Source organism: Scardinius erythrophthalmus (genome assembly GCF_964197995.2).
Source record: "Scardinius erythrophthalmus genome assembly, chromosome: 14".
Classification (NCBI taxonomy): domain Eukaryota; kingdom Metazoa; phylum Chordata; class Actinopteri; order Cypriniformes; family Leuciscidae; genus Scardinius; species Scardinius erythrophthalmus.
This window is the reverse complement of record NC_138234.1, coordinates 32,566,210-32,578,800: the sequence shown is the minus strand read 5'-3', so window position 1 is coordinate 32,578,800 and position 12,591 is coordinate 32,566,210. Positions and strand designations below refer to the sequence as shown.

General features: G+C 37.9%; 1 protein-coding gene across 1 annotated transcript in view; it reads left to right on the top strand.

Moving 5' to 3' along the window:
* Positions 1 to 11,428: 11,428 nt before the first annotated feature.
* grm7 (glutamate metabotropic receptor 7) overlaps positions 11,429 to 12,591 on the top strand; it is a gene marked incomplete at both ends in the record, with an annotated part of 233,239 nt that continues 232,076 nt past the window's right edge. The window contains one exon of the mRNA XM_081384270.1: positions 11,429 to 11,908. Within this exon, the coding sequence (XP_081240396.1) occupies positions 11,429 to 11,908 (480 nt within the window). The remainder of the gene's footprint in view (positions 11,909 to 12,591) is intronic.

Below are 12,591 nucleotides of genomic sequence, written 5' to 3'. Positions count from 1 at the left end.
AACCCTAATTAAACACACCTGAAGCAACCAATTAACGTCTTCAGGATCGCTTGAAAATTAAAGGCAGGTGTGTTTGATTAGGGTTGGAGATGAACTGTGCAGGACAGTCGATCAGCAGGAGCAGGGTTGGGCACAAAGTTTCACTCATATTTACGCTAATAACTTTTGAACCGTATGGCCAATCAACTAAATTGTTAAATTATTTTCCTCTGATTCCTGAGCTCATGTCGATTCGATTGCACCCTATGACGTCATTTTCCGTCATAAAACTATGGCCGCCATTTTGAATTTTCAGAAAAAGCTACTTTTTGAACTAGTCCTAGACGGTTTGTCCGATTTGCACGAAAATTTAACCAGATCATCTCCAGGCAGTGGTGAGAAAAAGTTATGGAATTCAAATTGATTTGTCAAACCGTTTTCGATAAACACTCGAAACAAATTTTACATAGTGTTTGCAAAAACAGTCATAAGGCTGTATCTCTGCAACGGTTTGTCATATTCAGACCAAACTTGGTACATGTCATCACAAGCATGACCTGAGGCTACATGCTGCGTTTCGGGCGCAGCGCCACCTACTTCTCCGGAGATATGAAAAATGACTTATTTTGCTTATAACTTCTGAACAGTTTGTCCAAAAATCATAAATCATTAGTCTCGTTAGATTCAGGGCAACATGCCGAGTTGAATGATATCCAATTTTACCATATCAGCCATTTTGACTGTCGGCCATTTTGAATTTTGTGCTAAAATGCTGTATTTTAAGAACGTATAAACGGATTGTTACGAAACTTGGTATGGGTCATCAGCACGATGTCCTGAAGGAGCCTGAGAAGTTTTGAAACAGCGCCACCTAGTGGTTGATTTTTCTTTCCAAATTCTTATAACTTGTCGTCAACTTATTTTCACTCATTAGACTCCTGAATCCTTGCCGAGTCAGACGATACCAAACATGCTAGGTTTCGCCTTATGGTTTGTTTAGCGTTGTGATTTAGAGCTTAAAAAACATTTGCCGATATCTTCGAAACCGCTAGTCCGATCGAGACGAAACCACCGTCATAAGTTTGGAAACATAGGTCGATAGCCACACTGTAATGCCCAAATGCGGAAATATTGTATAGTAAGGGGTAGTAAAATCCAATCAAAGTCATGTGTCAGTCATTTTTTACGTATTTCATATAAATGTCTATAACTCCGAAGCGAACTGAGATATCTTCACCAAAATTGACACACATATGTATGGGCTCACTCTGAGGACACATAAAAAAATGGTGGGACTGAGCCTCTTGGTGGCGCTATAATAGAACAAAACATGAAATTCCAATTGACTTCAATACAGTTTTGTGAAATACAATGCTATACTAAACAAATGCATTGGTGTAATTTAATGAAACTCAGAAAGTGCCATCAACACCATCCCCTGAAGGTACTCAAAATATTTCGAGACAGCGCCACCTTTTGGTCAAAAGTTATAACAAAATATTTAAAAATGCTAATAACTTTTGAATATATCTGCCTATTGAAATGCCACTGGTCTTAAAAGATTCCTTGGGTCAAGCCGAGAACATAGATACCAAGTTTTCCTTATTTGGCCGAACTTCCTGTCCGCCATCTTGATTTTCATTCAAAACCTACTTTTTCGAACTCCTCCTAGACCGTTTGTCCGATTTCCACCAAAATTAAATCGCATCATCTCCAGACCGTGCCGACTAAAAGTTATGGATTTCGTGTCGATAGACAAAACATGTTTCGTATACCGCAGCAGCAAATTTGAGGCATGATGCCAAAATTACTCTTTAGGCTTTTTCTCTCCAATGCCTTGACATATTGACACCAAACTTTGTATGTGTCATTGTCACTTCACTCTGACCACATCACATCAGTTTTGTAACTGCGCCACCTATTGGTCGAAAGTGATAATCAATTAAATCATATTTTTAATTACTGTTTACATGATTTTTCAGCCATTTCACCTAAAATCCTCTTTAAATGTCTTTAATTGCTCATTGTTGCAGTTGTCTGACACTTTCAGCCAGGTCTTGTCATCTTATTCTGCTTGGCCCCGATAATTGCTGCTTGCAGCTATATTTGACTTCACTTTTCTCCGTTGAATCCAATGGAGATGCTGTGTCTATTTCTTTTACTGTCTATGATTATTATCCACTTCATTTTTAACGTAAGAGCGGGTACGACCGTTTTTAATTTTAATGTTCAAGGTTTCCGGCGACAGTCGCTTCCAGTAATTTTAGTTGTACAAAAACAGTCCGTTATGCTTGATATTGCACACTGATATTTGCTATCATATATGTTTTACTTTTTTTGTTATAAAAACACACTGGTTTGTGGCACTTTGCTTTTGTTCTAGTTATTTATAGTATGTTGGGTAGGCCTGGTGTATAGAGATGAGGAGGACTCAAATGCAGTGATGAGAAGTGAAAAGTTTATTAGTAAACTTCGTGAACATTATAAAGTACAGTGACACAGTGAACAAATGTTAGGCCTCTCCGATTGGTGGTTCCTGTGAGCACACCCCGCACACATACAGACGTGTAGAGAAGAGGAGACCACCGACAGACAGAGAGATCCCAGGAATGTCCAGCAGGCGAACAGTCCTGCACCGACCCCCCACGTCTAGGCTTCCTGAACACAGATCACTGGTAAGCAAAACAGAGAACACAAACAGACAAGGAACGCACATGCTTCATGTAACAATCCACTGACAACACTGGTAGACCAACGCATTCTCATCCTAGGGCGTCATATAGTGACGCTTTTGACATTTCGTCTACATCGAACGCACATGGCACCCTTTAGCGTCAATATGACACGCACAAAGCTTTGTTCGGTTATGGGTAGGTTTAGGTCTGGGGTAGGGTTAGGGTTAGACCGCTAGGAGGCGCCGTCTGGCCCATTTCTATCTGCGTCTCATATTGACGCTAAAGGGTGCCATGTGCGTTGGATGTAGACGAAATGTCAAAAGCGTTACTATATGACGCCTTGGGATGAGATCGGGCTGGGTAGACACAGCTGGGAATATAAAGGGTAGGGGAAACGAGCGACAGGTGAGAAAGATCAGCTCGTGATTGTGCTAATTGCCCACATCACAAGCTGCAGAAATGGCAGGACAAAACCAAACAACAGAGAGGGGCCGGTGACACATCCTGACCCGTGACACAGTATAGCAGCTAATGAATTGGAAGTGTCACACATCCACAGGAAATAACTTACTCAATTGAAAAATCAGGTGAATATCTCTACATGATTTTTAGCTTTACATAATAATTGACTCCAGGCCGTTGAATTATAAAAAAAAAAAAAAAAAAAAAAGCACACTGGAGGTGTAACTATGTTTCACACCGTGTCTGCATTACCACCTAAGGTGTGCATTATTTTTCTAATAATTCAACGCCCCATCATCAATTATTCCTTACATATAGCCTACCTTGTAAAGTGGAGTACTAAACTGTTTGTGGTTGTTCAATAAAGCTAGTCTAGAAATCTAGACGCACCCTAGCGGCAACAAAATGTATTTTGCAGCCACGGTAGTCTAGCAACTCTCCGTTGACTTTCGGAGCTGTAAAAACCTAAATTGGGTCAGGCCAATCACATGGCGGGCTTAACATAATGACGACAGAGTTGCGACGGTTCCCTGCTACTTGATAACAACAAAGAATGGCTGCTGCTGCTGGAGAACAGTCTTTCGAATCGGCTTTGGAGGACTTGGAGTTAAGTTTTTCTTTGAGAAAAGAGCAAATAATGGCACTTAAGTCATTCTTAAAAAAGGAAGATGTGTTCGATGTGCTCCGCTGTTGGGAAAACGCTCTGGTTGGTTGAAGCGCTGTCCTATTGCATGCAGAGTGAATTTGAAGGACAGCCGTTTATCCCGCCCCTCGGATTGAGCCGTGTCTATGGTGAGTTGCCAGACCTAACATCTTGATGTAGGTCTGGCTTGCCAGGCTACAATAAAGCCATATGAAACAGAAATCTGGCACAGAATATGAAGTTTCACCAAAATGAAAATTATGCAATTATTAAATAAATGCTTTGTGATAAATGATGTTTGAATAACATTTTTTTTTTGTATAGTGACTACAGATAAATGAATCAAGAAGTGAATTAATCAATCAACAAATAAAAATAAATCATTTTTGGGTGATCAACCTATATTTATGCAGGAAACATTATTGTCTTAAATCTCTGCAGAGATTCTGAGAAACTTTTTAATAGAGTGTTTCAGGACCAAGACACCATTTTGCTTCCACAAAGCAGACATTTGTGTTAAGAAGATGGTTTTTAAATCATCTTTCAGACAGCAGGAAATATAGAATAAACGAAATAAGTCAATACAACGGATGTCCACTGCTTTATTTTCCACTCACAAATCACCTGCTAATGGATTGTGTTTTGGTGTAAAAGAGGTTGTCCTTGTTTTGGGATCTGGTTTGTAGAGGGTTTCCCCAGGCCCTCATCAGCACCAGCAGGACATGAATTGGTTACCTGCTGTTTCTTGTCAGCGGCTGAGCTGTGTTAAAGAGGTCTAAAGTGATGAACGATTCCACACTGGCTAGTAAAAGCAATCTTTCTCATCCAGCACTTATTAAACTGGGAGGCCGGCATGTTTGTCTCCTGGGTAAAACTGACTCTCCAGGAAAATGCAGTTCATTGAGACTCATGTGCCATCAGTCGAAATGTGGGACTTCTGGCTCTCCTCGGGAAATATTGATACAAGCAATAATTTGGACATTTGAATAGTTAATCAGTGTATCTTCTAATGAATTTGATTATATAATTAGATTTTCTATTAGATTTTAGATCAAATGAAAACATTAATTATTTTCATGTCACATTTTATTTGGTAGTTTATGCCCAGGAGTTTATCTCCCTTGGATAATTATTATTTTTTATATTTTTTTCAATTAGGATTTTCAAGGGATTCAAAAAATTAATTACAAGATACACCAATTAATTAGTAAAATGTCCAACTTATTGCTATTTATTAGCCATGAAATACAAATTGAATGCCATTGCATTAGATTTCTTATAGAAATATTACACATACACACACACACTCGTAAGGAAGTTTGTGCATATCACCTCAAACCAATATTCATGATAATAATATATGATTTCTTTAAGCATCGTCAAATATATTAAGGCATTTATGATGGGAAAAATACTTTATCAAATGCAATGAAAGTCATACTGTAGCTCACGTATATACATTAACTCTTTCCCGCCAGTTTTTTTTTTTTTTTTTTTTTTTATGAAGTTGCCAGTCACCGGCAGCATTTTTTATAAATATAATGTTCACAAAAATTCATGGCTCCCAGAATATTTTGTTGAATATGAACATGCATATCAAATGAAAGAACATTTCAAAACTTTTTATACAAGCTGCATGCATTCTTTTTATCAACACTTTAATGCGGGTAAGCCCCATGTGTAACATATAACACTGAAAACATGGATTGCTGGAAATTATCAACAAATGACGGAAAATTCCATCAATGGTGGGGAAAGAACTACATAAAACCATAAAGCTACACATACTTTTAAGGGCCACTTTTTGAATCTTTTGTTTCAGCAGCAATTCAGTTAAAATTCTAAAAGTTCGCCCGGATTGTTTTCGCTGAAACTATTTGGCCAAAACCCTCTAAGAACAGAATCCAGCTCGGGATGCTCGAGGAACTGCGTTGGCTTTCTCTGTCCCCATCCCTCTCCTAAGACACTTTTGGCTCGGCTCTATGCTATCTAACAATACTCGAAGAACTAAATTACCTTGTTACAGTTGTGAGCAATGGGGTTGCCGGTGGAGCGCTGCCAGCAAACTAACTAGCTAATAAATAGGAAAGGGACTTGCCAACGTTCTGATGGGGACCTTAAAACAGGTTTTCTTGATTAATTATGCTAATACATTACGCTGTAGTTAACTGTCATGCCGATGATCAGACGTCCTATTCACGTTGATAGCAGTTTAATTAAATGAACACTTGAGCAGGATCTCCAGTCCAAACAACACCTGGGTCACTATAGATGTATTTTCTACCCCAACGGTGATACATTTTTGAGTTGATACGGATACCTGCAAGAAGTATCAATGTGTGATTTTATCCAGGCGTATGTAATCTGTATTACCATGCTAATCTTGAAAGATGGTGTTTATTATTATTTTGTACGGTTTTGCATAATTTCCTAATAGATGATCCAACGGCGGCAGTAATATGACATCTGCTGCTATAGATCACGCTCTGCTATCATGGACGTGTGCGGCTTATTGATAATTTAAGACAAGGAATAATTCATTCCTGCCTTATAAAAGTCTGAGTATGTCACATGATTGTATTATGAATAAATGAAATCCATATCTTACAGGGAGTTTGTTTTTGTAACCATTTTAGATTAAAGCCGCATGAAATATTAAGTCTTGCAAGTATCAAGGAAGCATGCTTTTCCTGGACGTGTACACTATAATGTCCTGAGTCTCTGTTCACGGACAATTTGATGCATGATCCTGTGGGGAGGGGAGTGCTGACTGTTGTGTGGCCATTACTGAGAATTATTTTCATCTGATTGTATATACAATATGGATAAAAAAGAAAGCATGTAAATGATAACGACTATAGCTAAATGGTTTATGATTTTTTTCATCATTATTATTGTGTACTATGGTGCGATGATGGATAACTATTCACTGATGTCTTGATCTGGAGGCAGTCATATGCAAAGGACAAATTTGGACGAAAACTGATCTGGAGGCAGTCATATGCAAATTTGGACAAACAAATTTTGTTTTCTCTGTGTTTCTCCTCTATGGAGCCCCTAAATGGACATGGTGAGGGGAAAATATGAGATGGGAGGAAAATTTTGATTTTAATGCTTTTGCGGTCTCTCGGAAAACCTTTACGTTCCCAGGCAAAACTTTTGCGTTACCACAAGAAACTTGTAGAACATTGGCGGAAATCACTGGGGGGTCGGAGGGGTCAGGATCTACCCTATCTGAGGGTTGTCCCCCCTAAAAATATCAATAAAAACCATGCTGTGTATTGTAAATAATATACAATATAACAATACTAATGCAAAGGGGGCGTTTAAAAGTTTTAAGTCCCCCCCTCCCTTGCCTCACAGTGCTTTGGTCCACTGCCGTCTTTCCAGTGTTGCCAAGTCTGCAGTTTTCCCCTGGAATTGGGATATTTTTACACTGTTGCCGCGGTTTGAAGCGACACCAATAACGCGATATTTAGAGATGGGTTAACACAATATTTATGATGTAAAGTGGCAGATCAGTGGGGCTTGCTGTTCCAGACAAAACCTAAAATACTATGTGCAAGATCATTTAAAAACGATAATACGACCACGTGTTGAACGTATGAACCTAGCTCATATTTAAACAACTATCGCTTTGTGTTGTTGGCCCCTAAGTACACATATCCTTACAAGTACAATTTTGGCTGTATTATTTATGTCCCCTTTTGTTATTTTATGTTTTTATTGTCCCTCCCCAACTGTTAGATGAAATTTACACCCATGATTTAGAAGGACTCGAAAGTTTTGCGAGCGAATGCAAAGTTTCTCTACATCCTTATGCAATGCGTTCTGCCTGGACTTTTATGGGCTTTTCCCAAATATCATGAGCTTGTGTTGTTCATGAGACGGAGGATTTTTGAAGTTTCCAACACGTTTATGAACATTTTATTAACATTTTCATAAAAGTGTTGAAAACTTCAAAAAATCTATACAGCTGTCTCAAGTAAAGCACTAAAGTACATTGATTATGTGACATTTATTAGACCCGATGAGCTGCAGAAATATCATGAGCTTGTGTTGTTCATTTAAACCTTCCTTTTGTGTCCTTGATATTTTATACAGCTGTATAGATTTTTGAAGTTTTCAACACTTTTATGAAAATGTTAATAAAATGTTCATAAAAGGGTTGAAAAATTCAAAAATGTCTACAGCTGTCTGAAAGAAATGGTTATTAAAATATCAAGGACACAAAAGGAAGGTTTAAATGAACAACACAAGCTCATGATATTTCTCTCATCATCACATAACCAATGTACTAAAGTGTTGTGATCTCTTGTCCTCTTAAGAGACTTTGAGACTTGAATATTTATTTCTAGAAAGTTCATTCTAATATTCATAACTTTTTTGACGTATGACAATAGATTAGCATAGAAATGCAAGGTTAACATGGTTGAATACATGAAAACTGAATCTACGTCCCTCACTGTACTTGACTGCTTCACCATACAAATCAATACACACTTTCTCATACCTTTGACTGTTTGACTGGTGGAACGCAGTAGATCAACAACACCACTGAATCTCATAAATAATCCGCATGAGTCATGTTTCTTCACGTCTGTCCCTTTCGGGAATTAACTTTTCGCCTCAGTCCTTGGCACACGCATTCACTGGTCTACAAAATTAATTTAGTGTGGACTACAACTTGTCAATTGGTTGTTGGAAGACAAAGGCGTCCCCAGAAGTGTGCTAAATCTGGCAAAGGCATTCTTTGGGAATTTCCTCAAAATTAAAATGGATCTCATGACACAACGAGGTGGCGATTTGTACAAAAATTGAATTTTTTGAAAAAAGAAAGCATGAAGGTCAACCCCTAAACCTAACCACCTGTGGGGTGTAATAAGTTAGTATGGATATGTTCACATGAGACTGTACAAATGCACACAGTTTAGCCACCTCTTCGCAAAAATGTAAAATAGTTACAAATTCCCATGAGAGATGTTGAATGATTCACAAATAAAGCAAATACAATTTTATTTACATAAAGTTCATTAGTTAACATTATGGGGTTAGTCGTATTTTCGTTTTGTTATTCTTATCAATGGTGATTCCCTGTAGATTGTCAATACAGCATTTTTGGTTACAATTTATTTTGGTAACACTTTATTTTACAGTGTCATTATGTTACATGTAGGCTACTCACCATATAAATCACAGTAAATTATGCATAATTACAAGCAACGAACCCTCAACCAAACCAGTCCTACCTTAACCCTATAGTAAGTACATGCTGTTAATATTACTTAATTACACTGTAACAATGTCACCTTAAAATAAAGTGTAACCCTTAATTTTAAGGTGATGTAGTTACATACTTAAATAAGTACTGAGTAATATTAATTAACTACACTTACCATAGAGTTACAGTTAAAGTTAGGTTATGGTTTAGGGTTTGTTACTTGTAATTGTTTATCATTTACTGTTATTACTATAGTACATGTAGTAATGTGTAACTATGTCACCTTAAATTAAAGCGTTACTGTATTTTTTTAAGCAGCTAAGTTAATGATAGTATAACAGATTATTCCATGATATATGTAAAAACTACAGTTTAAATAATCTATGATATATCTGGACCAAATGTCCCCACAAGGGTAGAAAAAAAAATCACTCAAATTACATTTTAAGGACTAGCCAACTACCCTTGTGAGGAAAAAAATAATACAAAAAAATACTAAGTAATAAAGATAAGTAATGTCACAATGAAAATGCTTAAAGGTTTGTGAGGGTTTGGTTTAGGAAACAGAACATGACGTGCGTGTGTTCGCATCATTAGTTCAATATAAAAACAATTTAAGTCACTGGAACTTCCCTACCATAATAGAATGACAAGTGTGTGTGTGTGCGTGTGTGAGAGAGAGACAGAGAGATAGACTTTGCAATACAATATATTCTACCGATGCAGTGCTACAGTGTGTGCATGTGCAAAACAAATCTCAAAACCATAAAAATATTACAATTTACCATCAGACATCCCCAGTTAAACACATTGAGTACGCACCATTCACACATAATTCTGATAAAACCTCCTCAGCCATTCTACAGTTCTTCCAAATGTCCAATTTAGCTTGTCCAGCTATACAATTCGCCACACTGTTCTCTGTGTTTTCAAATACTTGTATTATAAGTAGTACTCTGCAATATTCTTGGAACATTCAGCAAAAAAAGTCAGGACAAAAATATTTTCAATGGCAAATCTCCAGACGGTTTGGAAGGGGACCTTTATAGGAGTGCCTTCAAGAATGAGCAAGATAATCAGAAACCAAAGATATTCTTTCCATTGTATATATATGTATATATATATATATATATATATATATATATATATATATATATATATATATATATATATGAGAGAGAGAGAGAGAGAGAGAGAGAGAGAGAGAGAGAGAGAGAGAGAGAGAGAGAGAGAGAGAGAGAGAGTGGGGCTGTAAAATCATGAATTGATGCTGACAGAATTCATTTCCTCTGTCAGCCACAGTCGCTGCATTCAACAGGAAAAACAACGGGAGTCCCTAGAGTTGAAACATATTCCATATAAACCCACATCAATGAAATAATGTTGTGCGGAATGCCGTTTTGTCAGAACACAAGCAGACTGACCGAGGAGTTTATTCAAATATGGTTAAACGTTTGAGAAGCCTTCTTTCCTTATAACAAATATGTTGAATATCTTAACGTTAAACCTGCATTTGAACGGAGGTTGAAACTTATGTAGGAAACCTCCACTGCAACATCACTCCCTTGACGATTAATCGTTGTCTTTAATGACTATGTGGCTTTATTATTCGCGTCACACAGAAGCGTATTTTTTTTGAGGGCTGACCAGGATGAGTAACACGACATCGATCGTGCGTTGAGTCATTTGACAAATCCATATTTGATTCTGGGTGGAGAGAGAGAGAGAGAGGGAGAGGGAGAGGGAGAGCGAAAGAGAGAGGAGGAGACTCGCGGGCTGTCTTCCTGTCTCTTGTGAGGATTTTTGCAAGACCAAAAGACGTATTATCGCCTAAGCTTTCTTTCTTTCTCTCAAATGTAATAAGCAGAACCTGCTGCGAGCGAAAAGCCTCCGCGAAGTCCTCGACGGGAGGATGTTACGGATATCTCACCTGACATCGATTTTCGGCAACATTTTCCCCTGACCGTTATACGCAACGCGTTATTCAGAACGAAAACTTTTTGCCGCCTTTATTTCTTTTAAAAAAATACATCGGTTACAACTCAGTCGAGATGGTTTTACAGCGGCGTAATTACATCAGCGTGGATTGGACGCTTTTTAGTCGAATATCGCTGCACTTTAACCCGTTTTGCGTGGAAGTGTGTCTGATTTAATGACTAATCATTATTGAAAGGTACTGTATGCATTTTAGTTTGTTTTCCTGTCTTTTTCTTTGTTAAAAGAAATAATGCAGAATATCTAAGCAACAAGCGTCGCCATACGATGCGCACTTTCCCAAGGAATAACGCATCTTTCTTGCGCGGTGTTTTTGGAGAAAACCTCAACGTATTCCCACATCAATCTTACTTTGATAAGGTCTATGGTCGTTATTAAGATCAAATCTGTTTTTGTTTACCTGTAAATACTGTGAAAAGTGCCTTTTTTCTGTTTCCTAACGACAAGGAGACCATGGCTTGCTTTCCATGGCGGGTTTTTTGGATAATTCAAGCGCTTGTGGATGTGACACTTTCGCAGGAAATTTACGCTCCTCATTCCATCAGAATTGAGGGAGATTTGACCCTGGGTGGCCTTTTCCCGGTCCATGCCCGTGGGGTCTCCGGGGAACCGTGTGGAGATATCAAGAAGGAGAACGGGATACACCGGTTGGAGGCGATGCTTTACGCCTTGGACCAAATCAACAGTGACGACGAGCTTTTGCCCAACATCACTTTAGGTGCTCGGGTTTTAGACACATGTTCGCGAGACACGTACGCTTTGGAGCAGTCGCTTACTTTTGTGCAAGCTCTCATACAGAAAGACACGTCGGATGTGAGGTGTACGAACGGCGAGCCCCCGGTGTTTGTCAAACCCGAAAAGGTGATTGGAGTCATAGGGGCTTCGGCGAGTTCAGTGTCCATCATGGTCGCTAATATACTGCGACTGTTCCAGGTGAGTCTGAGCTGAAGTGCCCAATAGTAGCCAATACCACATGTGCTGGAATGAGACTTTGCGTCATGCTTTCATGTAATTTCAACCCGTATGATTGATTACATGATGACATCTGATTTACAGCAACGCGTAATCATTTAAAACACCTCACTGCATAACACAGTACAATATAATGAGTTGTTAGTGTGTAAAAGCATTATGCGTTTGTAAATCATTTGTGTAGCCAGAGGAGGTTGTTAGCCAAAATCAATGAATCGATCAGGCATCGACTCTTCGCACAGGCAGAGAGGCTTTTTAACAGGTTTCTTTGTCTTTCGCTCTCTATTCATTTTTAATTTCAAAGATATTTACTGGCAAGTTTGCTTGATGCAATCAATATTACCAACGCTTCTATTCTATTCTATTCTATTCTATACTATTCTATTCTATTCTATTCTATTCTATTCTATTCTAGATTACCAATGCGTCAATATATTATATTCTATTTCTAATTTCTAATCGTATTTAGTATTAAAATTGTATTAATATGCAATACAACATATAAATGCTTATGCATATCTTAATTAATCTTCAATTTCAAGTTCTTTATTGGCATCCTTGCTATGTATATTATATTAAATAACACATTTTGATGCCATAGAATTAAAATATAATTCAATAGAGTACAGAATTAACATTTTGCT